The sequence below is a fragment of the Bombus huntii genome, chromosome 4 (genome assembly GCF_024542735.1).
Source record: "Bombus huntii isolate Logan2020A chromosome 4, iyBomHunt1.1, whole genome shotgun sequence".
Lineage (NCBI taxonomy): Eukaryota > Metazoa > Arthropoda > Insecta > Hymenoptera > Apidae > Bombus > Bombus huntii.
Window position 1 is genome coordinate 12,248,262 of NC_066241.1, and position 26,275 is coordinate 12,274,536.

The window sequence follows — 26,275 nt, forward strand, 5'->3', positions numbered from 1 at the left end:
AAATTGTATCTGGAAATTCCGGCACGTCGCTAATTTCAACCGAATTCTTCTAGTTCGACTCATCTTCTACCTCCTTTTGCGAATTTCAATCGTATGGTCGTAATGTAGCGATTTCCAACATTTTTTATTCTCGAAATATACGCAAACTACGTAATCGTAAAAATTCTATGGCACATGGAGAAACGTATCGCGTATTTGATTCGAAACAGGACATTCATACCGCACGGCTATTGTTGTTCTAGCTGTTGTCATTTTTCAAAAATCCTGGCTGATTGGAAATCGCCGATGCAAGCCACAAGTTTGCAACAATTTCCAAAAATTACCAACGACACGAACAACGAATGGTAATTTACAGAACGACAGAAAAACCAAAACACCACGAAATTCCAATGCGTCACCGAGACCAACTGCAGACCTGGTTCTCCGTCTTTTTACGAATTTCCGGTCGTACGGTTGGCGACCGTAGAATGACGCGGAGGGCCTTGAATTCCCGGAAGACGGCGCATTTCTCAAAGAAAGGCATTACCCTTGGTGGAAGCTGTTCCACAGCGAGAAGAAAAGGGGAAAAAATGTGGCGATGGAGGGAATAAATTCAAGAGAACAAAGCCTGGCGTTTCGCATGCGTTCGAAGCCCTGGCCTTGACCTGGCTGCTCGTTCGCTGAAGAATTCCCCGGCTCATCTCTCCGCTCAATCGTTAATGCTCGCCGATTAATTCACGATGCTTCCTTTCCTCTTCGCGCGCAATTCGTCCCCGTGAGACGTCGCGTTTGTCTGACTCTGCGTGTCAATGACCTTAATTAGAGACAATCGGATTCTGAAGAATCTTGTGAACAGGTTGAAACGAGTTAGCCTTGACCAGCGACGAGTTTTATCCCGCTAGTCAATTTTCTACACAGCTGGGATGGTCGATGGATAGAAAGAGAAAGAGAGAGGAAAGACAAGCAACGAAGAAATCCCTGGAGAACGTAAGGCTGAGTGGCAACCTTCATCGGTTTATCTACCCACGCAGCTAGGTCCCTGTTGCGAGAGGTTAAGTTCGTGGGCACAGGTGGTTGTGCAACTCACAGTGCTGGCTAACATCGAACAACGAACGTAGAATTCTTTTATTCGACGATAGAACCAGTCAAAATTATCGCTATAGGATTTCTTGTAATATTAACGTTAACTTTTATTCGAACAAACGTATGATTAGATACATATACGTACTTATTTATCTCCGACTAACTGTAATTCTACTTAACCATTACGTGGTTCAGTGTAGAATATATTTGAGTGTATGTTGGACATTAAAGGTCGACAGGTTGTGTCGTTAAATCGGTGCAGGAATATTAAAGGAATATTAAAACAGTAGAATTTGTAATTCAAACTTGAATATAATTGCAATAATTTGAAAAGTACCACTGTTGCTTGTAATTGTTTCATGAGAAGTTTCGTTTCTACAGGGTGGTTGGTAACTGGTGGTGCAAGCGGAAAGGGGATGATTCTACGCGAAAAAAGAAGTCGAAAATATAGAATACAAATTTTTCGTCCGAGGCTTTGTTTTCGAGAAAATCGACTTTGAACTTTCGCTCGGTACGCGTGCACTTTATCGCATCTCGTTATAACGGATCTCACTGTAGATCGTTGTCTCGATGGAAAAATTAAAAAGAAAAATTTTTATTCCATATTTTCGACTTCTTTTTTCACGTAGAATCACCCCCTTTCCGCTTGTACCACCAGTTATCAACCATCCTGTATATCTGATACGGGATTTACGAATATATTTCTCGCACTTTGAAGAATTATAAACGCGCGATGATTTACAAAGTTTCATTTTCGGTGATAATTAGAAACCAAGTTAAGCGAAATATGGTAAGTAAGAATTCTTGCTATTTGTATATCCGCCAATGTATATCGCATGTAGGTAGCTATAATTAGCCTTGTGTGACTCTATATCGAGTTAGACTGTATACCGTATTTCATCGAATTCGCCTTTGTGTTAGTAGGAATACGATAGTAGGAATGGGTGTAAATACGTTACTGGTTACGTAAAACACTGAATATGAATGATATGAAAATTGATTGAATTAATGGATAAGTTTGGGGAGAAGTTTATTTAAATACGGATCAATTAGTAGGAAATGCTAAATAAAATGCTATTTATATCTCACAGAGTTGAAGAACGTTCAACGAAATGATAATTGTGAATCTAAAGTATCCAAATATATTATACACAGATGATAAATATACATAGATGACTAAAATTAGACATATACGACAGAAATAGATACGAGGAAATGTTGAGATTAAAGACCTTGGCATATTTTTTATTTCAAGATCTTGCTGCTTGTAATATTAAAGAGCGAACGGTAAATTCTGTTCTGTTATGCTCTCTAACGTCAATGATCGAGGATAAACATAAGTGGCTCGTCGTATTTCTTCAGAGAAGAATAGTAAATGACAAACGTCAAACTCCATCTACGTTCTCTACGTTCAGCAAAGGAAGCCCGAGCTATCGAGATTAAGGGATTATATGTAGCCTACTGTCACACATTGCAGAAGAATAATAAATGTTGAATGGCAAGCTGCATCGCGTCACGTAACACCATTATACCGAAAGAAATTATCGAGCATCAGCACTTGTGATATCTCATTATGGAAGACCACTAAACAACGCCGGCATTTATTATTCAACGTGAAGTAAATCTGTCAAAAATATGGAAGAATGTTAAACAAGAAACGGGAAATTTTATTTTGCAGCGTAACACAGAAAGAGATCGGAATTATGCAATAAGAAATTCAAAGTCATACATTTAAAAGATTATTTGCAATTTTTATCGGCATCTTAACGTCGTCTTTTTTAAAAGCGACTAAACGATAGCAATTTTTCTCGCACCGTTATTCCACATAACATAGTAAGAAATTTGAACATATGAAAAATAATTAATCCTTGAAATTGTACTATTACCCGTTGGAAAAGAAATTTGAGAAACGAACGACGAATTTCGTAATTTCGTGCAACACCAAGAAAGCACCCTAGTCAAGCGTCATGTACTGCAAAAGTATCGTAAATATCGAATTGCAAGCTTTATTATTCCAAATAGAACAATTTATCAGAAATATTTCGTCCTAGGAAGCCTAGTGTCATTCGTTAGAAAAGATTCTTGAACAAAACGACGAATTTCATAATTCCATGTAACAGCAGAATAGCCATAAAAAGTGACTAATTATATGCACTGTAACATCGCCTGTTACAAAGGAATCTCGAACAAAAAACGACAAAATTTATCTACCTCGTGCGTTACCCTCAACGAAGAATCTCAAGCAACGAACGTCAAACTCGTCGTTCCGTACAACCCCCAAAAAACGTCTAATGCATCGAAAATAACTAATTACAGGCGCCCTGGTATCACCCATAACGAAAGAATACCAAAGAAAAAGCGCGAAAATTCATTTATCCCCTTGCGTCAGCCTTGGTGAAAGAAACTCGTCCCACGCATCCCCCTGAAAAACATCCGATCTGCTAAAAAATATTTAATTACAAACATCACCCGCTTCGGAAGAACCAAAGAAAAAAGACCTTACACTCCGAACTTCGTGAACCACGCGATACAAATTATTTAACCGAGAGAACCCAAGGCTGTCTAGCACAGGTGGTTGCGGGCACCCAAGTGTCACCCAGCCACGGCAAGCCAGAATACCAACTTGGATTGACCACTGCTCTTTTTCTCATTCGAATGAAATATTTTCGATAGAGGAGAAACAAATTGCTGAAATCGGAGACACCAACCGAATGCGCACTGGTCGCGATCACATCGATGGCGTACGTCGCGAGTCGCGAGCCGTTGGATCGACGCAATCTGCCGACGATCTCATGGTGTGCAGCACGAGATAGCTCTTCCTGTGGAGAGGAGCTCGATCGACTGGCCTGGGCGAAAGCCGTCGCGCGACTGAAACCGCTCTCTGCCCACAGCATCCCTGTCCTTTCCACCCCTTCGTTCGTCGACGTGTCCCGCTCTTTCAGCCTCTTCCAGCGTGCACGCGCGATTCCCTCTTATTTCACCGACAACACCCTCTCTCGGTCAACCCTCTCCCCATCTCCCTCTTTGTTGGACGTATTCAATGCTGCGTGGGATTACGCGGGGGTGGATTCGAAGGAAAAGTACGCAGAGGTGACGCTCTGATCGTGGCTTTGAATCCGCGCGTAGGTGGCTTTCGAGAGAAATAATTAAGAGAAACGTATAGCGATGGGTTAAGGTTTCTCGAGATCGTCGGCTAGACTGTGCAGGAACGCTATTTTTCCGGTGGTTTTAAGGTTACTGGGAATTGATTTCGCGATTCTTCGACTTGCGTGGTCTTGATGGTTCAGCAATGTTTCAGGGAAGAATGTGGCAGGGGGTTAGGTTCTTGGAATTTGCAGTTGGAAATGGGAGATTTTTCGAAGTTTCTTTCTGGCTGATTCGAAGATTAGTAGGCAATCCGTTTTTGTTCTTTTAATTAGTGCCTTGATGGCATCCAAGAAGCAAAGTAATGGAGGAATTGATTTTTCAGGTTCTTTCGGGATGGTTTCGGAATTAGTGGCAATGGACTTCTTCACTTTCTAGTTCTTGTAGTACGATTAAGGAGACGATTGATGAAAGAATGTGGCAGGTGAGTTAGACCTTTGGAATTAGCAATCGAACGTGGATGATTTTTTATTTAGAACTTCTTTTGGAGTGGGTTTTTAAGGTTTCAGTAACATTTTCTAGTTCTTGTGGTATGATTAAGGGGACGATTGATGGAAGAATATGGCAGGTGAGTTAGACCTTTGGAATTAGCAGTCGAACGTGGATGATTTTTTATTTAGAGCTTCTTTTTGAGTGGGTTTTTAAGGTTTCAGTAACACTTTCTAGTTCTTGTGGTACGATTAAGGGGACGATTGATGGAAGAATGTGGCAGGTGAGTTAGACCTTTGGAATTAGCAGTCGAACGTGGATGATTTTTTATTTAGAGCTTCTTTTGGAGTGGGTTTTTAAGGTTTCAGTAACACTTTCTAGTTCTTGTGGTATGATGAAGGGGACGATTGATGGAAGAATGTGGCAGGTGAGTTAGACCTTTGGAATTAGCAATCGAACGTGGATGATTTTTTATTTAGAGCTCCTTTTGGAGTGGTTTTATGGTTGGTGGGAATCGATTTTGTGATTCTTTAATTCGTGTGATCTAATGGGCGGCGATCAAGGAAAGAATGTGACGGGAAGTTATATTTTTAAAATTAGGATTTGGAAGTGGTTGGTTTCTGAGAGTTTCTTCCAGGATGGTTCTGGAATTAGTGAGAATTAATTTTGTAATTTTTTTAATTAACTTTGAATTTATCTTTTAATTAACTTTAAATTTTTAATTTAATAAATACAAATTATATTTGTATTGAAATCATTACGCGTTAATAATCAGCCTGCGGTATACCTGATTCATCAGAACCACGATTTTCATTTTTATACGTTGTCTAGTTCGTTTCTGAAAACTATTCATAAATCTCGCGGTATAAAAATTTTATAGCCATGAAACGCTATTACGTTAAAGCCTCTCATTTTTATGCATCGACAAGTTTGTACCTGAAGACCACTTATAAATTTCATCGCATTAAAATCTGTGCAGTCCCGAATAGTGTTACACTAAATTACCATCTCCTGTCCAATCTAATTTAAATAGTTTTATTTATGTATACAGGTGTTCCATTTAACTGGAAACGGTGGAATATCTCACTTGGGGTTGAAGTTATCAGAAACTGCCTTACAAAAGTTGTGTGTTACACTAGTCATTATTAATTGATACTAATTACCATTTAACCCTTTTCACTCCTATGTCGAGTGTGACTCGATATCAGTTTTTATCTCAGAAGCTGCTTTATCGAGTCTCACTCGACATTCTTTCAGTTCCACCTTTTTTTGTGATACGTGCCAAAGAAAATCAGGATTGCATCCTGGAAATTGTTTCAAGATATATCATACGCTTAAAAATTACAAAATACAACAATAGTGTGAATAAAACTGGTATTTCAGTGAATTTCTTTCTTCATTTATTTATTTAAATTGTTTCATATTTTAGTTAAAGTAAATTTCAAATAAAACACTAAAAACCGTTGGGTGCTGCTGGTAACGAAATTGAAATAAAATTCCGAGTGCAAAGGCTTAATAATATAAACTTTTTCACACATAATCTCGTTCTTTCTTCCCGATACTCGTATTTCCATTCTCTTCTTATAGAAGTAAATCCATTTTTATTGATTTTCTCAATTTTATATCACTTGGCGAAAAAATAGAAATACCTCAATATGAAATATCTGAAAGAAACGAAGTATGGGAATGAGTGAGAGTTGAAACTATGTAAGCCAAGTCCTTTTCCCAAGCTAAGTGAAACCGAAAATAAATAAATAAAATAATAATAATAATAATAATAGTTGGAAGAAACGAGGAATTAGTCTACGTGACTAACATTACGAATATTTTTTAAATGTTCAAGTGGATCGCAAAATATATATTTGATCACAAAATCAACTGAAAAGATAGTTTCGATATAGAATCGACAATAAAATTTCGAATGAAGAACGTGAGCTATCATGTTCTTCGGCTCGTATATTTTATAACATTCGGTGTCGATAATTTATAAATTTGATAATATTATTACATTCGTATTAAAATCGTTACATTTTATTAATCCATCTCCGGTATATTTCACCCATCGGAATTACTGTTCACGTTTTGTGGCCTTCGTGTTCATCCCCTAATTAGACGAACGATCGATTCGATGGACGTGCGTGGTTTGATGAAAATCGAATCGCTACTAAGTAGAGTAGTTTTGTTTGGAAAACTGGCGTAATTAGGAATATCCCGGTATCGAGTTCAGTGCGTACTTGTGAATTTCAAATGTTATCGACGCTTGCGTATAGTTTCCATTGGAATCGAGAGCGGTTCTCGTACGAACGAGAATTTCGTTCGTCATCAGGCTGATATCGAAAGTTTCAACCTGATAGGAGATGAATTCTACGCGAAACTGGGCCGCGTTGCGTGTATCATTTTTCAAAATTGTAGAATTCATCGTCGCAACATTCAACGTGTTCAACATTATACACTGTCGGCGCTCGTTTCAACGAAATATACGTAAAACGCACTGCTGCAACCTGGAAATATCTGAAATTTCAAATTTCACGTGAATTTAAAAGTTTCTTTCGCCAATGTTCTTTGATCGTACCGTTTCAATCATAATTATTTAACGATATCGATGGAAACTGCGACATCGTTGACTCGTAATTTGTAAGGTTCACTTGCGCCAATCGACTTTCCTTCTTATCAAACTTATCGTTAACGCGCAAGAAACTACATTAGTAGCGGTAACTTGTAAAGTTTCATCAACAAACAAGACCGGAATATTAATAAGAACGAAAGCATCCCCTTAAGTGCTGCAACCGCTCAACGTTCGTTCACGTCTCTCCGAGAAAAGCTCTAAATATCGTAACTATCGGTTCGTCGAACTGATAGATTTCAAATTTCTTATTTTATACGATTGTTCAGAAAGTACGTATACGATCATAACGACACTGGTTTTCGTGAAGATAAAATTAAAGATTTTTTAGAAAATAAACGTTCCTTCCTATCCAACGAAATGATCTCTACAAAATATACCTAACGCAATTAGTACTGTAAGAAAAACGACAAAAACAGCATACGTAACGTAGGTCTAATCTATTGACTCCGTAATGAGCTTTCTTGCAACAAATTCATAGTAATGGTACAAGGAACCCACGTTTCTTTCCACCTTTCGCATAATAGTGTATTGGGTTGGCAACTAAGTGATTGTTTAATTAGCGATCTAAGTGATCTAAGCTAACTAGTGATCTTAGTGATCTAAGTGATCACTTAATTGCCAACTCAATAGTATCGTGGACAGATCTTTTTTTTTTTTTTTTTTTATTTGGAAGAATTTTACAATCAATTCTCATTGAGAATTATAAGTAAATTATTCTGACGTGGTATTATAACGTGAATAATAAGTGATTATCGTATGTTTGATTCTAGCTGAATCTAATGATCGTGGACAGATTGCCTAAAAAATATCGGGTGAACTATAAACAATTCCGCAGACTAAACAGACAATACCCTTTAGATTGAAGCATTGGATTCAACTAGAATCAAACATACTATAAACTCTTATAATCCAAGTTACAGTACCACGCCGAAATAATTTACTTATAATTCTCAATGAGAATTGATCGTAAAAAGTGTACCAAATAAAAAAAAAACTATAAACAATGTTGCGAGAAAACCTAAGTACCGACAGGCCGAAAGGATCGGGAAACTTCAATGGGCCAAGCGGTCCATCAATGTGTCACGTAAAATAACAAAATAAAAAAAAGAAATTTCAGGTGAAAAATAAAAAAAAGAAAACTTTATTTTTTTTTTTTTTTTCTAACAACAATCCACTTTACAATCCACTTCCGAACTCTAGGCGTGACTTTTTAAGACTGAGACGCTTATGATTTGACTTTCGATCGGATCCGATTACTTTCTTTTGTCATCCCTCAACATCCCCACCGTCCATGCATTTGCTAGGCGTCCGCGACCGTTGCCACGTGCTCTTTCTTCTAGAACCTTCGGTGGAAGGACCATTGGGATGTTGATGGTTCATTAGGCACTTCAGCGATATACATTGTCGCCGAGTGCCGCCACATCTTTATCTCCATCGTCAGTCCATCGGATTTGAAGTATGCCAGTCGTGACAAATGTGTCGTCGGTCTTTCAGTCGAAAAGTTACGCGGAAGAAGACGTACATGATCATGATGATTACCAAAAACATACGTGGTGGGGGTATGAGAAAAGACAAAAGGATGCTTAAGGGAGAAAGACGAATTAATAGTCAGTCGTTAACTAAGAGTCGAATTGTGAGGAGTTGCGAATTGAAAGTCGAGTTGTGAGGAGTCGAGGGTTGAGTTGTCGAGTTGTTATGAGTTGTAAACTGTTAGTTGTGAGTTGTAAATTATCAATTTAGTTGTCCTAGTTCTATCACATTATTGTATTTAGTTTACGTTAAATAACCATCGTTTCCTGTTTAATCCATTGTAAATATTGCGTTGACATAATAAGGGATTGAGGATTTTGTCATTACCACCTAATGACGAAATAGATCCATCTATCAATAAACTTATCATATAGGATAGAGATCATTGGAAACTCTAATTTCTAATATTTCTGAATGAATAAATCCTATAATATTTTACTTGAAAAATTTAAAGATCATGTTACATACGTATGCTTGTCTATTTTCATTCCACTTCTTGAACCCCTAGAACGTTTATGTCGTATACCTACACTATACGTATGCATCAAGAGCAAAATAAATTCACAGCAATGGAACAATGTAATCGGATTATGAAAATTGTTGCGCGTCTCGATGTTTATGTCGACATACGTTGATTTATGGCACTGTACCGGGTTGCATCTTGAAATATCTCGTCGCACCGACCGATCCTCCGTTCAATCTTACCTTCCCCTGCTCCATAGCAAATTCAGTCCTCGAGATAGCGTATTAATTACCACGTAAGTACACGTACGCTAATGACTGAAAATTCGTGGCACTGTTCAACATTACAGTTTCAGTAACGAAGCATAATGCTCGAGAGATTAATTATGAGGTGGCGTTAGATGTAAGTGGCCAAGAAATACTCTCGATATTCAACAAAAAAGTTTATTGAACCATCAACAGTCAACAATCAACGATCAATAATCAACAATCACGCTTCTCGAATGTGTTTGCTTCGCTGTTACGCTGGACCTTTCGCACTTGGCTGTTCGAAACGGAATGAATCTTTTGTTCAGAACCAAACGGATTCTTTTCTTTGTTGCCCCTCGATATCTCCACTACGCACACGTTTCTTAGACGTCCGTGACGGTTGCCGCGTATGCATTCTTCGGAATATTCGGCGAAAGGACCGTAGGGATATTGATGGTACTGTCACGTTTCAAAACCAATGGGGTGATGATGGAGATAAAGATGTGGCGTCACTCTTTTTTTTTTTTTTATGTGGGAGACTATTTACAATCAATTCTCATTGAGAATTATAAGTAAATTATTTTGGCGTGGTACTTTAACTTGGATTACAAGAGTTTATAGTATGTTTGATTCTAGTTGAATCTAATTCTTCAATCTGAAGGTCTTTTTAGTCTGCGAATCTGATCTATCGTGTCAAGTAATTGGGTAACTAATGGGTTTTGGTGGTCGTTAATTCTTATGTTATATCTATTGCTGAATTTGGATATTTCTTCTTTAACTGTAGGTATCTTAAGGTCGCGATGGATTGTTTCGTTGGTAACATACCAAGGTGCATCTATTAAGGATCTTAGAGTTTTTGATTGGAATCGTTAAAGAATTTCTATATTGGAATTACTCGCTGTTTCCCATAGTTGGATCCCATAGATCCAAACAGGTTTTAATATGGCTTTGTATAGCATTATTTTACTTTGCAATATATGAAAATTGGATACGATGGTAGAAAAATTAGAGCAATTAAATTAAGATTAAATTGGAAATGAGATCGTGATGTTCGTGAGATCGTGTGATCAAAAATCTATCGAGGTAAAGTACATTAATTATATTAAATTATACGTGGTAATTATACACAGTACGGTATAGTAAATTATATTGCAGTACGATAAGAACGTCGTTGTGCGTTTTATAAAATACGAGAATCAGAGGAAAGTGGTTTAGAATCGTGTTACGTTCGAAAATCGTTCAATCGGACATCTATTAAAGTAAAGGAAATTATATTACCGTGCGTTGATAGGATCGTTACGTGTTATATAGCGTTCGAAAATTAGAGAATAAATTTGTTTAAAAAATTGTGTTATTTAGGGGAATTATTTAGACGGAAGTGTATCGAAATCTATATGAAATTACTATTCACCCTTAATACGTAGATTACTATAGACTGCGATCGAATTTACATACAAAGCCATGTTTCACCTTTTCAATCTGTCCTCGAAATACTAATATCTGATTCGCTATCAATCGTGATTTAACACCAGATCTATCAAACCAATCAAATTGATCGGTTCTACAATTTTATTTTCAAATTCCTACTTCATGTTATATTTTTTCCGCAATGATGTATTGACTTTCGCAGCGATAACTAAAAGAATAATATAATAAATTTTATTTTCTTTTTTATGTATTCAAGCTGAAAATAATTTTGTATCAAAGCTATTTGTATCAATACCAGTCACAATGACTGGTACTTATCAAAGTGTAAAAGGGTCCTGCAATCTGTTTATCGAACCTCAATTTAACCAGTTTTCTCATTTCGTACAACTTCCCATACGTTTTTCAAATTTTTACTGCTTATCATTCAATATGATGATATCAGTTATCAGAATTTCTATGTTGGAATTACTCGCTGTTTCTCATAGTTGGATCCCATAGGTCCAAACAGGTTTTAATATGGCTTTAGCATTTAATATGCTATAGCATTATTTTACTCTGCGTGTTTAAGTTGGAGCGTCTGCAAATGAGCCAGTAGAATTTTTTTAGTTTTCATTTCAGTTGTTTAGATTTATCTACTATGTGCCGTTTCCATGTCATTCTTCTGTCCACAATCATGCTCAGATATCTGACTGTATCTTTGTTCGGAATTGGAATATTATTTATGGTCACCTGTGGGCAGGATTGAAATGCCTAATGAGCCATCGATATGTTGCGGACGTCTAACAAACGCGTGGATAGTGGAGATATTGAGGTGTGACAAAGGAAAAACAAACGGATCCGATCGAAAGTCAAGTTGTAAGAGCTTCAGCCTTGGAAAGTCACGGCTGGAGCTTGAAAGTAAAACTGTGATTAGTGTAAACAAAGTGTCAGGAAATAAATTCTCTCTTTTTTATTTTCATCTTCGATTTCTTTTTTTTTTTATTCTACGTAACAGTACATTGAGCATGTCAGCCTTACGCTTTGATGATATAGCGCTTTGTGTCGCGAAGCTGTCGGAAAGTTCTATTCCGCTACAATTACAATTATCTACGTACCATATATTTACAGACAATTATCATGTTTCTCTGATGAATTACTTTTTAAAATTCAATTATTAGATGCGAAATCGATCGAAAGGACGAAAGCTTCTTGCCACGTGACAAGTCATCAGCATGTTGATCGTTGGATGGAAGAATACTAGTATCGAACAATACGTCCATTTTCTGCGTGGCCGTGCATTGTTCGCTCAGCGCGTTCCCTTCGGAAACATTGTTCGAGAAACGGGCCAGTCGGCGATTAATCGCCGAGCAAATATCATTATGTTTTAACCATTGTAGGGCGAACAATCGCTCGAGTCGGCCTGAATTCGTGGCTCGTGGGCCACCAATTAAATGCTCGGATATTGCGGCCATCGAGAACGATTAATTGCACGCTCGAAGAAAACGATATCGACGGTAGACTCGGTTCGTTCGTGCTGAACGCCGATATCTTGATAAGGCTGTTGCATTTTCTTATCGATCGATACCGTAGAAATTTGCAATCTCGTTATACGATTTTTACATCAACATATTCGCTAGTACGTAAGCGTGTACGACTATAACCAGACTGAGGATTTTTGTAAATTCTACGCAAGTTTTTATTTTCATTGATAAAAGATCTCGACTTGAGCGTGATTTTCTTATTTTCGGATTATAATATTGTGTACCTTGACTGGCGAGGAAGCAACAAATAATAATAAATAATTCGTTATTGCCACATTTCTGAAGATTCTCAAAAATTCTCGAAGAGGTAAGATCGAACGAGAAAGTTTTTCTTTTTTATTTAATTTTTACCTTACAATTTATCCAGCTGGACATTTGGTAAATTTTCCTAACTTAATTGCTAGATAACATGTGGATGGCTACCCCCAGGGGGATACCATCTTCGGGTTTGACTATTTTATTTCTTTAGTGAGGTCAGTGAGGTGTTTTCTTCTCGATCTTCTTTCTATGAGAGTTTTACTCGCTTCAGCAGCCAGCTGGTGTGAATGTTGTTCTTTCCTTGTATTGAATGAGAAAGTGATAGAAAAATTTATTTACCCCTTTCCGATATCTTTGGTATTACGTTGCGTGTCTCACGATAATTGAATGAGGATTTTCATTACAAATCGTCTACATACTGAACACGTCTGCGTTGCAATAAACAAAAGATTTTCTTCAATTTCCACCAGATTAATTTTAAACGCTGTGAAATTTTTTTATGGTATTTCTTCTTACGTATTTCCCTTGCTACGCAAGAAAGAATGTAACTTTGCGATCGAGTTGCAGAAAACAAATGCTTCCTACGCCATGAAACAAGTTATAGATGTTTCAAGACACAACTTCACGGAGAAGTTGGCTTTTGTGAGGAAAGTCGTTGGCGTGTCGTGGAAAGTCACAATTTCAGCGAAGCACCGTTCGTTCCACGAACGATAGCGGTTCGATGAATGCCCTTGCAACAACGAACAAAGAAAAGTTTCGCACAAAGTACGCGCTCGCGTATCGTCCATTCGAAAAATCCGTGGCCATTATGCTTCGCGGTTTCTTTCCTAGTTTCTATTATGGGATAGAAATCCCATCGATCGTCGCAACGGTTTCTCGAGGAAATCCCGCTTTTAACGTTCTCCTCTAACCGTTGCGGCAGAATTTCCTTTCAACGTGGTTTTCACCGCCGTTTTCTGCTTGGCCTTCTCGCACGATTAAACGCCTGCATTCGGACGAAATTTATAGAATTTTCGATAGAAACTTATGGCGTTTCGATTCTCAGTGGAACCAGGGTACCCGGGTTAAGTTAAACTTCGTGAGATTTTGTCGCGTGATGTTTGAGTCGATACCCCAACATTTTATCGTAACATCAGATATGTTTTTTGACGATGTCACTTTGCTACAGGTGAATAGAAAAGTGCAATATTTTTGCTTTCTCTCTCGCTGTACATGTTTATGGTTGCTTCATGGGGGTGTCCTGAATTAGAATGTTCTAAAACAGCGTTTCTTTGTGATCTCTTTTAGAAGGGAAAGAAAGAAATTAAGTTATTGAATATTCAGGTATGGTTTTATATACGGGGTGGTTGGTAACTGGTGGTACAAGCGGAAAGGGGGTGATTCTACGCGAAAAAAGGAGTCGAAAATATAGAATAACAATTTTTCGTTTGAGGCTTTGTTTTCGAGAAAATCGACTTTGAATTTTCGCTCGGTACGCGAACAGTGAGATCCGTTATAACGCACCGCACGCGTACCGAGCGAAAATTCAAAGTCGATTTTCTCGAAAACAAAGCCTCAAACGAAAAATTTGTATTCTATATTATCGACTTCTTTTTTCGCGTAGAATCACCCCCTTCCCGCTTGTACCACTAGTTACCAACCACCCTGTATATTTGACGAATATAAACAAATTGTTTTTAAAGTAAAAGCATAAAAGTAAGCCTATTTCATGGGCGTCTTGTCGCTGCAGTCTTCAATCGGCGGGAAAGATCCACCTCGTAATTCTTGGCTGAAACAAAAAACCAAAAAAGGATTAAAATATCATATATTTTTCTTCTGGGTGAACTAAACAACGGCAGAAAAAAATGTGAAATTAAAAATTTTGACGGGTTTAAAAACAAATATGTTTTAACAAAAAAGCAATAAACTTTAAGGTGCTATAATAATTATTTAAATAAACTTTTTTTCTGCCTTTGTTTAGTTCACCCAGAAGAAAAATATATAATAATTGAATCCTTTTTTGGTTTTTTGTTCCAGTCAAGAGGCTTAGAAATCTATGATAATTTTCTTTTTTACTTTAGAAAAAAATTTTTTGTATTCCTTAAATATATATAAAACCATATCTCAAAATTCAATAACTTCATTTCTTTCTTTCCCTTCTAAAAAAAATCACAAAAAAACGCTGTTTTAGAACATTCTAATTCAGGACAAATTATATCATAAACGTATGTATACAGTTTATGAAGTGAAAGATTTATATTTTACGTATCGGCGTTTGCCAAGTGGAAAATGTAGATTTTGAAGTGAAATTCAAAGAGTTCGAGTGAAAGGTAAATATCGCAGTATACGTATATTGTAAAACCGGAATTTCCTACAAATTCGAAAGACATGGACTATTTGAAAATAAATAAAGATAAAAGTTAATAAAATTGAAACTGTTTTATATTGGAAATATAAAATACAGAGACAGAAATGCAACGTTTGTCGCAATTTTTTTGCATAATTTCCTGAAACGTAAGAAATGTTCTGACGATGAAATCACTACTGCACCTATTTTTAACGTTTGATTTATTGCTTCAGGCTTTAGGTTTCTTTAAAATTTGCAAATTGTTTAGAATAGAGTTTCAGAGTTCCGAAATTATGGATCTTCGCGGCATTGTATAGGTGAACTTAGGGACTAACGATTGTTTTTTGCCTGATTCCCTTAATTTTGCATCCGGAAACTTCGACTATGAGTTTCATCCGTGAAGTTGTAGGTTCCACTTTGAGTTTAATTACTCTTTTGAGGCGGTAACATGTCGGTTACTGTTTAGACGATAGATGGAAAATAAACCATCTAAACTTTGAACATTAAGGTAATTCATTTATGATCTCAGAAATAATTATTGAGCTGGCAACTAAGTGATTGCGGATTTTGTCATTAGCTGGTATTGACAAAATCCGCAATCACTTAGTTGCCAACCCAATACACCTCGGAAATTGTTAATCTTTAAATCAGGAAACAATTGATTATTTTCTCTAAATTTTCTATTCTTAAAGTGCGTAACACGAGGAAATCCTTATACTTTATTTTAAAATTGCAGGAAAAATAATGCAAAATTAATCTTAACAATTTATAATAGAGTATGGAACGTAATAGAATAATTGAATAATTTTATAATATCTAAGAAATACATCTATCAAGTAAAGTTCTTAAAAGAATATTTCACACATATTATTTTTTATTTGCAATCATCAATATTTAAATAGTGCGAGCAATTGCCGAAAAATGTGTATTGAAACTGCATTTTGTTTTTAATCTCTGGGAAACCGGAGAGTATCAAATCAAATATTTCTCGAAACGATTTTTATCGAATAAAAAGTCCATTCGTATCGGACATTTAAAAAAAAGGGAAGGTTCGTAGAATAATATAATATTGGAACAAAACACTTTAATACGAAAAAAGTAAAAATTCCATAAACTTCCAAAAAAAAAAAAAAAAAACAAGAAAGGCAAAGTAAAAGGTTTATTAATTCAATTAATATTTCTTAACAGTTCTCTTTCATTTTTGTCGCATCGTTGAACAAATTTTCAGCCTTCAGAACGTCTATGCGAGACGCGAGGCATGCAGCCAAAAATCGATCGGAAACTCCGATCTATTTCTATGTTCGTTTTCCCTTTTTTCTTAACTGATAGGTTGGTACGAAATTTCGCCAAGCTTCGATCGGTTCTGAAGAAAGGGGATGAGACCGGTTGATGTTCCGTCGAAGCTTTGAACTTGCTTTTACTTCATTGTGCTCGTTTCCATCGGATAAAACCAACCAGTAAATACCAGCCCTGTTTTATTAGCTGCAATCGATCGCTTAATACTACAAATATCAGGGTCTGTTTTTCTGATATTTCTCTCGAGTATACTCTTGTTATAGCTGAAAAATAATGTTTAAAGTACAATCTATCGTTTGAAGCATGTCAACGTAGGATAAATATTCTATTCCGAGAACAAGCAGAAATATTCTTGTTTCCCGTTAAAGCTGGAAATTTGAGCCGATTCATCGAGAGATTAAATAAAATTAAATATAAATTTAAGCTAAAATGACTAATATTCCTATAATAATATACTGACGATCATGTTCAAGCATATAATTCTGTTATATTATATGTCGTGTTAAATTTCTATGGAATGAGAACTAACAATCAACTAAAAATGTTAATTAATTGAAATATTTATTTTATGGGAAAAGAAGAAAATTAGATTTCTAGTTGCATTAATTTCATCGATGTTAATCGTCGAACGTGCAACGAATTCGTCTGTTTGAAAGCTAAAAAAGAAGAAGGTGATTTCACAAAGTGGCGACGCTATTTCAATTCTCGTGACAATGAAGTTCCTTCGGTTGTTAGATTTATGTCATTCCACGTTATGGCATCCTCTACGGTACAACATTATTCCAAAACCATGTTTAATAGGCCTTTTAGCTAATCACCTTCCATTAACTACCATGTTGATAATTACGTTATCCTCATTGATTTAAAGACAGGATGGGCATGACACTATATGGGATTTCGTGTCTCACGTTCTAAAATACCGACCCCGAAAAACGTTAGTATTTCCAACGTCATCTGCGATTTATTACGACAAACATACATAGGAATTATATTTAACTGAATTGTCGAAAGCAACAAAAATAATAGAATATCTGTGCACGAGTTTTATATGACTCGCGTCACGTAACTTTTCTTCTGAAAATATGTTACAATCGCGCGGAGTGTATGCTATTTATTTATAAAATGTCATTTTCAGAAAGAATTATTTTTAGATATACGATGTACAATTTAATATTTACATAGAATATTCTTTTCAGATATTTCATCATATTTTCTAAAGTTATCTGTCTCGTTCGATAACAAGTATAGTTGAACATCGAAGAACCATAATATCTTTCGACTTGAATGATCCAATGTTTGGTATCCTTAAGATGACGAGAGAGAATTTAATCGAAAAGTCAACTAAAAATGTTTCTATTAAAAGAAGGCAACTAAAAACACTAGGAGACTCTTTTTTTTTATTTATTTGGATGAATTTTGCAATCAATCCTCATTGAGAATTATACGGAAATTTTTCTCGCATGGTACTATGTCGTGTTTAATATGTTTGATTGTAGTTGAATCTAGTGCTTAAATCTAAAGGGTAATGTTTACTAAGAGACTTGACACTGGAAACACTTTCCCTTCTTCACTTTAATTATATTTTTTATAGCTTAAGAACAATTTGTTATAATTCCATACGAAAGTCAAATAAATACCAATTTTTTTTTCGAGTTAAAAAAAATTTTTTTTTTATTATTTAATTTGTAATTTACAATTTTGTTCAGCTGGACATTTGGTCAATTTTTCTAACTTAATTGCTAAATAAAATGCGGGTGGCTACCCCCAGCGGGATACCATCTTTGAGTTTGACTATTTTATTTCTTTAGCGAGGTCAATGGGGTGTTTTCTTTTTTCTATGAGAGTTTTACTCGCTTCAGCAGCCACCTGGTTTGCATGTGTTGCCGTTCTTTCCTTGTATTTTTCTGCCTACCTGCCGAAAAGTCAGAAATTTGGGAATAATTATAGTTTATGTTATGGTCAATAATTATAATTGGGAATATAATCGTCGCAAAGGAGAATAATAACTTCTATGCTTTCCACTGAACTTTCTACCGTCAGTTTGTCAAATAATTAAAAATTTCGTTATCGAAAATTTCTTCTCCAAGATTGATCGATCCTACAAACGGAAGAATGTGCTTGGCAAGCACGAGGTAGGCTTCCGACCACGAACATCGATATATGGCGCGAGAAATTCGCAGTGCGACTTACCAAGGTCAGGTGCTTTGGAAGCCAAAAATCAGCCGCGACACATTTTTTGTGGCCAAAAAGTTTCACTCGTTCGCCGATGCAGTTACGTCACGTTGCAGCGAAAAACTTTGCACGATCAATAGTGAACACTCTTTGCTTTGTGCAAGACATGTTATTGTAAATTACAATTGGAGTGTGGAAAGGCTTGGCGAGATGCGAGGACGCATTTTGGAAAGTTTTAAATTCCTCTCTCCCACCCCCACCCCCACATTTATTTACTGTCTTAATATTGAACTATTTTTAATATTTATTTATAGAAGTATTTGTTCTACTTTTGTTCAACACAAAGTACAGTATAAATTATATAAAAATGATATTCTTTTTAGGTATTTGTTTTACTTGTGGTTAATATAAAATATAAATTTTTATGAAATGAATCTCTTGAAGAATGATACTCTGTTTAGATATTTATTTCCCTTGTGGTTAATATAAAATATGCATTTTTATGAAATGCAAAAATGATACTCTTTGCCTAACATATCCGTTAAATAGTTAGTTCATTCTTTTATTAACAAAAATGGTATTCTTTTCTATCAATTCTCTTGAGTACATTCATGGTGATAGTGTCAATTATATTTTGCTTTTGGTGGTAGATCAATCTGCTGATGTTTATGTTTAATGGAATTATTGGTACTTTATTATTTGAAGCAATTAGAAGATCAAATGAATTTGGATGCAGAGATGATAATTAATAGCGAGGGATTCGTGTTAAATATATAATTTCTGGAGTATTGTAGGATAGTAAAATTTCATTTATGCGAAAATGTCAAGGAGCAAGCAATTTATATAATTGGAGTATAATTCACAATAGTAGAATTTGCAGAAATTTGAAGATTCTTCTTTCCACCAAGTATTCTCTAGGATATAATAAATATATGGTAAATTCTAAAATTGCTGAAGCTTCATCTATCATTATTTAAGCTAAAATTTATTCACATTGAATCTTTATGACGTCGAGTTGCATTTAAAATGAAATTTCCTACATTCAAATCTTCAAATACCAACAGATTCGTCAGTTCAATTTCTGAATGAAAAGACAAAGAAAGCTGTCGTAGAACTTCCAGAGATAAAAGAACATGGTATTCCTCTGTTCGTTTGCCAAGTAGAAAGACTGCTGAAGCTATGACAGAAGTTTCAAAGGATAAAAGAAAGCGGAGAAAAATATGAAAAGAAAAGAGGAACACGACAAGACAAGGAGCCATCAAATATTCATTTATTTCTGGTAACAACTATGTACATACACACATATACATACACATAGGCGTATTTAACATGTACGTAAATGCAGAAAATGGTCCGTACTCGAGTATGTTTTGAATAAAACTATCCGTGTCGTTCAGCAAACTACGAGACACTATACTTTCCTCTTTCAAACACGGCCAACTTCGAATGAAACAATCGTACACGCTCGAATCTGAAAACACGTGATCGGTAAAAATTACTTGCAAAAGTTCTTCGATCTTCCCCATCTTTCCAATCCACTCACTTATCGTAAATCTTCTTCAGTTTTATGAAAAATCGAAGAACTATGGTTCTGGTACTTTTGCGTTATGCTGTTAATTTTAAAACGTTTCTGCGATTAGGCCATTTTATTGGTAACGATTCTAGAGTTTTCACCCAGAGTTCTAAGGCCCCTATCTGCCACGTGTTTTATTTCCAAAGGAAAGCCCAACATGATGCTTTAATCACTTCACAGTACCTGGCTATCGAATTAGAACTACGTACGCAAATTATTCCACTCGTCAAACGATATATCGTATCGTATGCACACTGTGCAGGATAAATAAACAGATTATTTTTGTTTGTCCAAATAATTATTACTAAATACGTGGACGATTCTGTATACATAACAATTGAACAACTTCCTAAAGAAAACATCTATAAACATATGCAAATGGTACTCTACGTAGAAGATTTATTAAGAATTGTAATTATTAATTCAAACGTAGATAATATTCAAATTTTAGGACTAAAATTCTGCCACGATTTACTCAATTTATCATCTTGTGTAATAAAAGTTATATATATATATATAGCTTTTTGCAGAAAGCCTGTCAACTATTTAATTTATTTAATTTATTACTAACAAGTAAAAAATATTCAAATCTCGCAAGGGATTCTAATTCGATAGACACAGGGGACTGCAGTTTATTATGTAGAAATAAAAATCTGGTTAAAATGTTTCTATATAAAATGCAGACTGGGAATTTAAAAATTATGGTTGTGAGATGTTTGTTTCGGTTCGTTTTAAGAAATAGCACCATGATCGTTTCGAATTGACCTACGTCTGAAAATACTTGTTAATGTTCCCGGATAAATTGTTCAAAATACAACTCTCTGGATGATAGATTAAAAGACGACGTTTGTAAAAATAATTTGTTATTCGCGAACCATATAGGAATTACATCTATGGCTCGTCCCGTAGATTTCAAAGACTTTCATCCGTGACCCTTACTCCTATTGTTTCTTTTTTTCATTTCTTGTTCTTTTTTTTTCGAAATTCGTAGATATGGTACAAAGTATGCGCGTCTACTTACTCATAGTAAGTACAAATATACAGGTGTTTGCTTTTGCGTATTGCGGTCAAATCGAGTGAATTATTGAAACGGAAGACACTATTTCACAAAAGAAACAAAATCATAATTAACTTTGCTGCAATATTTTATATAGATACACAATCTTTAATAGATAATACACAATAGATAATTAATATTTATAAAATTATCTTCTAAATTAATTTCGACAGTAACATTAAAAATTGAAAGATCTACTACTTCTTGAAAAGAAATTCTACATCTTTCGATAAAAAATTGAATATAAATTTCATAGAAAAATTTTATCAAACGAAATCTCATAAAAAATACTTCTATAAAAAAAATTCTATTTCTCCAAACATTCTTCTTTTTTTTTTTGTTACATATTTGCCACTCGATTCCCTGATAAACTTACACGCACGAATCTGAGATTGTGGGCGGAAATAGGAATAAAAGTATCCAAAAGATTCTTTTTAAAAATTCAACGGTACGACACGTAATTGTTTCCATACGTTTGCCAATGTTCCAACATTTGGTATCAAAAGAGATGGAGTACGCTTTCGATGAGTACAGCTAATCTTCGAATTCGTACATTTGGCACGGCTTCCAATTGAGTTTTCGAAGTGAACTGAAAAACATACACGCAATTAATAAAAAATAAATCAAAGACAAACGTTGTTCGACCTATGCTTCTTTCTATGATTTGCAAAATTCATGCTATCCTCTTATTTTATGAAATTTTTGTACATTTTAAATATCATAGCCAGAGATAATTCGAAAATAGAATAGTAAACCGTCCTTATTCTTACTTCTTTGCGGACAGTATGAATCCTGGAGGCCCGCACGTATAGACGAATGCATATGGTTTACTTGTTGCAACTAGTTCCTCTAATAAATAATCAGATAACGTGCCGCGTCTGCCTTTCCAGGTGTCTCCGGCTTGTGAAAGGATATGTGTAACTTTTAATCTGCAACGTACAGATGTCCCATTTGACGAGAATGAAAAGACAAATCCAAAAAAATCTACTCACCTTTCGTCTGTGCTAGCCTTTTCCAGTTCCTTCACGTAAAACATGTTATCTTCGTCCTTGTTGAAGTTGAGTAAGTTTATGTTGCTTCTGCAGCATTTCATAAATTATTAAATTAAAAACATGCGCAAGGATTATATATCTATACATTATTACATCTCATCTATTAACTGGAAAGCTTAATCACACTCGATTAAACTATCGATATTCGATAAGAATTGCATAGGAAGTAACGTTATCAAAATTCAGGAAGCCAAATATCAACATTTAGACTTTCTTTCACAAATGGTTTACTAAACCTACTTTCGTATTATAATAATATTCTTTTGCATATTTTCTGCACTCTTGGAATCTTATTATACTATGTTTTAGATCCTAAACCACTGAAACGTACGGTTGGTACAATAAATAACGCTATTGCTACCAATAAGCTTCTCCTAACTAAAATTCAACTAAAAGTAAAAAAGCAATTCGGTATTACTTTGAACGAAATGGCAATTTCATAGTCGCAAAATCTCTAAAACGTGACAAATTCGCAAGAAATATTATCATGTCTTGTTATGTAACATGTCTTCAGAAAGTACGTTTGGGAAACTAGATTTTCAGAAGCCCTGTAGATAAAAAGATACTGACACACAGCTTCTGGCCAAAGCTTGCTGTATGATGCCAAGTATCACTGTCAAACCGGTGCCACCAGCGATCAAATGAAGGATAGAATACATATCATAGGGTTCTGTCATGAAGTCACCTAAAGCATTGCTCACAAGAAAGGTCTGACCAATCTCAAGAGCGGTTATGGACGGACTCAAAGCGCCATTCGGGTATTTCTTGATCATGAAACACAGGCAATCAGACTTGTAGTTTGGCGCCATATCGTCCGGATGAAGGCACGGTGGGACAGGCGTGTACAATCGCGATACTTCCATCCCTAAAACGAAATATCTCATAGTTTCTTGCGTACTTTCCTCGAGGACTTTTTATCTATCATGCAAAGATGGAATTGGCTAAATCTTTACTATAGTTTGTTAAATATTGTATAACGTAGACGACACAGAATCAATAGATTAGCGAGTAAAATCGATAGTTATTTCATCGATGGATCCACTGTTACAACAAATATGATTGTACGAACCAATATAAAAATGAAAGAATGTTGAAAGATTCTATTTTGATAAAACATTTACATTTCGATAAGGTAAGTTGGCTACAAAAATAGTTACTGCGAAGAATGACGCGAATAACTAATTTTATAGCAATTTTCAAGTTACTTGAAGGGCAAAGCAATCTCTTCGATGAAAATACTTTGAACGTCTTTGATATTAATAATATAGAAACTATTACAGTATTACAGTTCAGATAAATAGAAGAAGAATGATTTAAAGATATTCGTCTCGATTGTGGCTGTTTTGTAGCTGTTATGAGAATTACCGTGCCATTTTAATTACGTTTCTAAATTCACTTAATTAGTCGATCAATGAATTAGGGATTTTAAATAGCGAAAAGGAAAAGGATGATATTCACCCATGACGTTCATTTTGACTTCTACGTGCCTGCCAATAGGTATAACTTGCAAGAAGTCTTTTGCTCGCACGACTAACAGATGAACTAACTTAGAAAGCGGTTTGTTCGTAAGTACTTCGTATTCTGTGTACATTCGATCATCCATATTCGTCTCCCTGAGTATCGTTTGATTACCGTAAGATTTCCATAATCCTATCCTCCGCTTCGCAAACGTAAAAGTCATCTACATAACGCAGAAAGTAGAAATCAATATCTTAAATTTTTCATTAATTAAACAACAGCTTTTCAGTTACATTACCTCCCTCATTTCGAAATCTCTGAAGCAGTCCGGTGGCCATTCTATTTCTGCTGTTAATTCCAACTCCTGCATTACTATGGTGCTCCCGAAACATAATTTGTATATCAGCTTCGAGTCGCTTATCCTTGATAATTGATAGCACATGCTCGGATAATTGCACGTCGTTGGATAAAACAATGTGAACGTGTCGTGTGTTTGCCTCCACTCCATTTTTATATTCAATAAATTAGCGTCTGATACATTTTCTTGGTTCACACTATGAGCTGAAAATCAATACGTTCTAATTATTCTCTTGTTGTGTATTTCTTGTCGATCAATCAAACATGGCTACTCTTCTTCCAACATCCCTTCCATAATAACAGTTTCTATTTATTCTCTTCTTCTTTCAAAACCTTCCTTCGCACTATTTCCTACGATAATTTATTAACAATTCGTTCGCTACACAATTCATCATTTGTCTATATATAAATGTCGACATTAAAAAAGACTTTAGCACTTCCTCAATTTGTCGAAGCGTGTATTGAAAACGAGATCTCAATTTTAATTTTAAGACGAGAATCTTTAACCATCAAAGAGCGAACACTTTGTCCACTTTCTAGTATAAGACAAAATATATAATGGAGCGTGTTATGTAAAATTGTCCAATGTAACTAAACCACATGGTCCATATTTAAAGAGTTAACGTTCGCTATAAACTCACCAGTAATCCAAATATTCCAACAAAATATAGCCTTTCGTATCCGAACATTCACTCCAAATACATACCCTAATATAAAAGCAATCTGAAGATTGCTAAGAACTCGCTCGGGTCTTCTCTCACAGAAAGAGGCAAGTATAATAAGTACAAATATAATATTTACATACGATGAACGTTCGCGTCTGTTCAAAGCTCATTTACAACGGTTTAGTTTCAAACTAACAACATACAGTATGATAAACGTAACTAACAATAAATACAGATAAACATGTATTATCAAGATTTTATCCTTATTATTATTATTATTATCCTTAACCTTGTTATTATCTTTGAATAACTAAACAAACTTGTGTTTCTATATTGACCAAATGATTTTAATAATAAATTCTTTATATTAAATAATCACAAATTTCCATCATTTCTATTTATCTCTCAACCATAATATAATAATCCACCCTTGAGAATTGAATAAACATTCCAACAAAGATAACTACTTTTATAGAGTATACCAAAACCTTGATATCTTTCTCTTAACACAGATCCGCAAGTCTCTTCATCTAGGTGCGTACATCCTTTCCAACAGCCCACAAACATAGTTTGCATTCAACTACATTAACGTTTCAATTTCTCTATAAACGGCATGAAGCCACTTTAAAAGCCATATCTACATATATATATATACACATATATTTTTGTTTTCTTTGCATTCACAATTTTCCATGAAAAGAGCCATCAAGGTTTGCCTGACGCTCGTTCCTTTTATCGCCATCGGCGAGACACAAGCGGGCAGGATCGATGTCGCGTTAGTTACTCACTTGTGCAACTTGTTATCAGGTTCAACGTCGCCGACGAACAATTGCTCGTACTCGAGGCAGCATTTTCCGTCGGCGACGACGCGGTGGTACCGCTCACCGAGCCACGGCTCAGCCTTCCGACCACGCATTTCTGAAGGATGCTCTGATAGTTGACCCAAGCGTGCACCTGCAACGAACGATCTATGGGTACGTAAAAATAATCGTCGATCAACGATAGACCGTTGATCCGATGGATAGTCGGATATCGTTGCACTTACGTTTTCGAAAAGCTTCGTGGCATCTTTTCCAACGCCTCTCATTAATTCGTTGACTCCTCCTGGATGGAAGTCCATGTAACGTGTCACGTTGAAAACGATCCCTGCGGAGTTAATTAAGAGAGCTTGTTTCATTATCGAGTTGCTATTAATTATTTGTTATTTCAGTGATATTATCATGTGGATTGGCAACCAAGTGATTGCGGAATTTACAGTCAGTTGTCGATCAGTTATCAATCAGTTATCAACAAATTATCGGCAATCTAATTAACGAATCGTTAGCTGTCTTAGCGAATCGGTTAGTACGAGCGTGTTTACGAACATTATCTGTATACTGATTTATCATTTTAAATATATTCGACAGTTTCAATAACGAACGATTTCGTCCATTAAACCTCACCGATCAACCATCCTCTACAGATAAACCTCTACAAATTTGTCATTACCATTTCATGAGAAAATCCGCAATCATTTAGTTGCCGATTCTATGTTCAACTTGCTTTTCGTTATTAGCTATTTTAATTTTTTGATACTAACCATTGCGTAGATTGTTAAATTCTTTTTGAAAG

The 26,275-nt window shown here is 35.5% G+C and overlaps 2 protein-coding genes across 18 annotated transcripts in view; both read right to left on the reverse strand.

Moving 5' to 3' along the window:
• The window catches only part of LOC126864698 (monocarboxylate transporter 10-like), a 310,627-nt gene extending 306,686 nt beyond the window's left edge, over nt 1-3,941 (reverse strand). For all 3 annotated transcript variants that reach the window (XM_050616263.1, XM_050616264.1, XM_050616262.1), the window contains exon 1: nt 3,771-3,941. The gene's annotated coding sequence lies outside the window, so the exon portion shown is untranslated. The remainder of the gene's footprint in view (nt 1-3,770) is intronic.
• A 15,808-nt stretch (nt 3,942-19,749) lies between these two features.
• LOC126864702 (cytochrome b5 reductase 4) overlaps nt 19,750-26,275 on the reverse strand; it is a 30,983-nt gene continuing 24,457 nt past the window's right edge. For 13 of the 15 annotated variants that reach the window (XM_050616270.1, XM_050616269.1, XM_050616271.1 and 10 more), the window contains 8 exons: nt 25,710-25,810; nt 25,453-25,618; nt 23,941-24,203; nt 23,643-23,865; nt 22,755-23,049; nt 22,125-22,211; nt 21,903-22,061; nt 19,750-21,721 (listed from right to left, as the gene is read on the reverse strand). In XM_050616270.1, the coding sequence (XP_050472227.1) occupies nt 21,667-21,721; nt 21,903-22,061; nt 22,125-22,211; nt 22,755-23,049; nt 23,643-23,865; nt 23,941-24,203; nt 25,453-25,618; nt 25,710-25,810 (1,349 nt within the window). In that variant the 3' untranslated portion in view covers nt 19,750-21,666. Of the gene's footprint in view, nt 21,722-21,902; nt 22,066-22,124; nt 22,212-22,754; nt 23,050-23,642; nt 23,866-23,940; nt 24,204-25,452; nt 25,619-25,709; nt 25,811-26,275 lie in introns of all 15 variants that reach the window. The other 2 variants (XR_007689307.1, XM_050616272.1) reach the window with 2 other exon arrangements.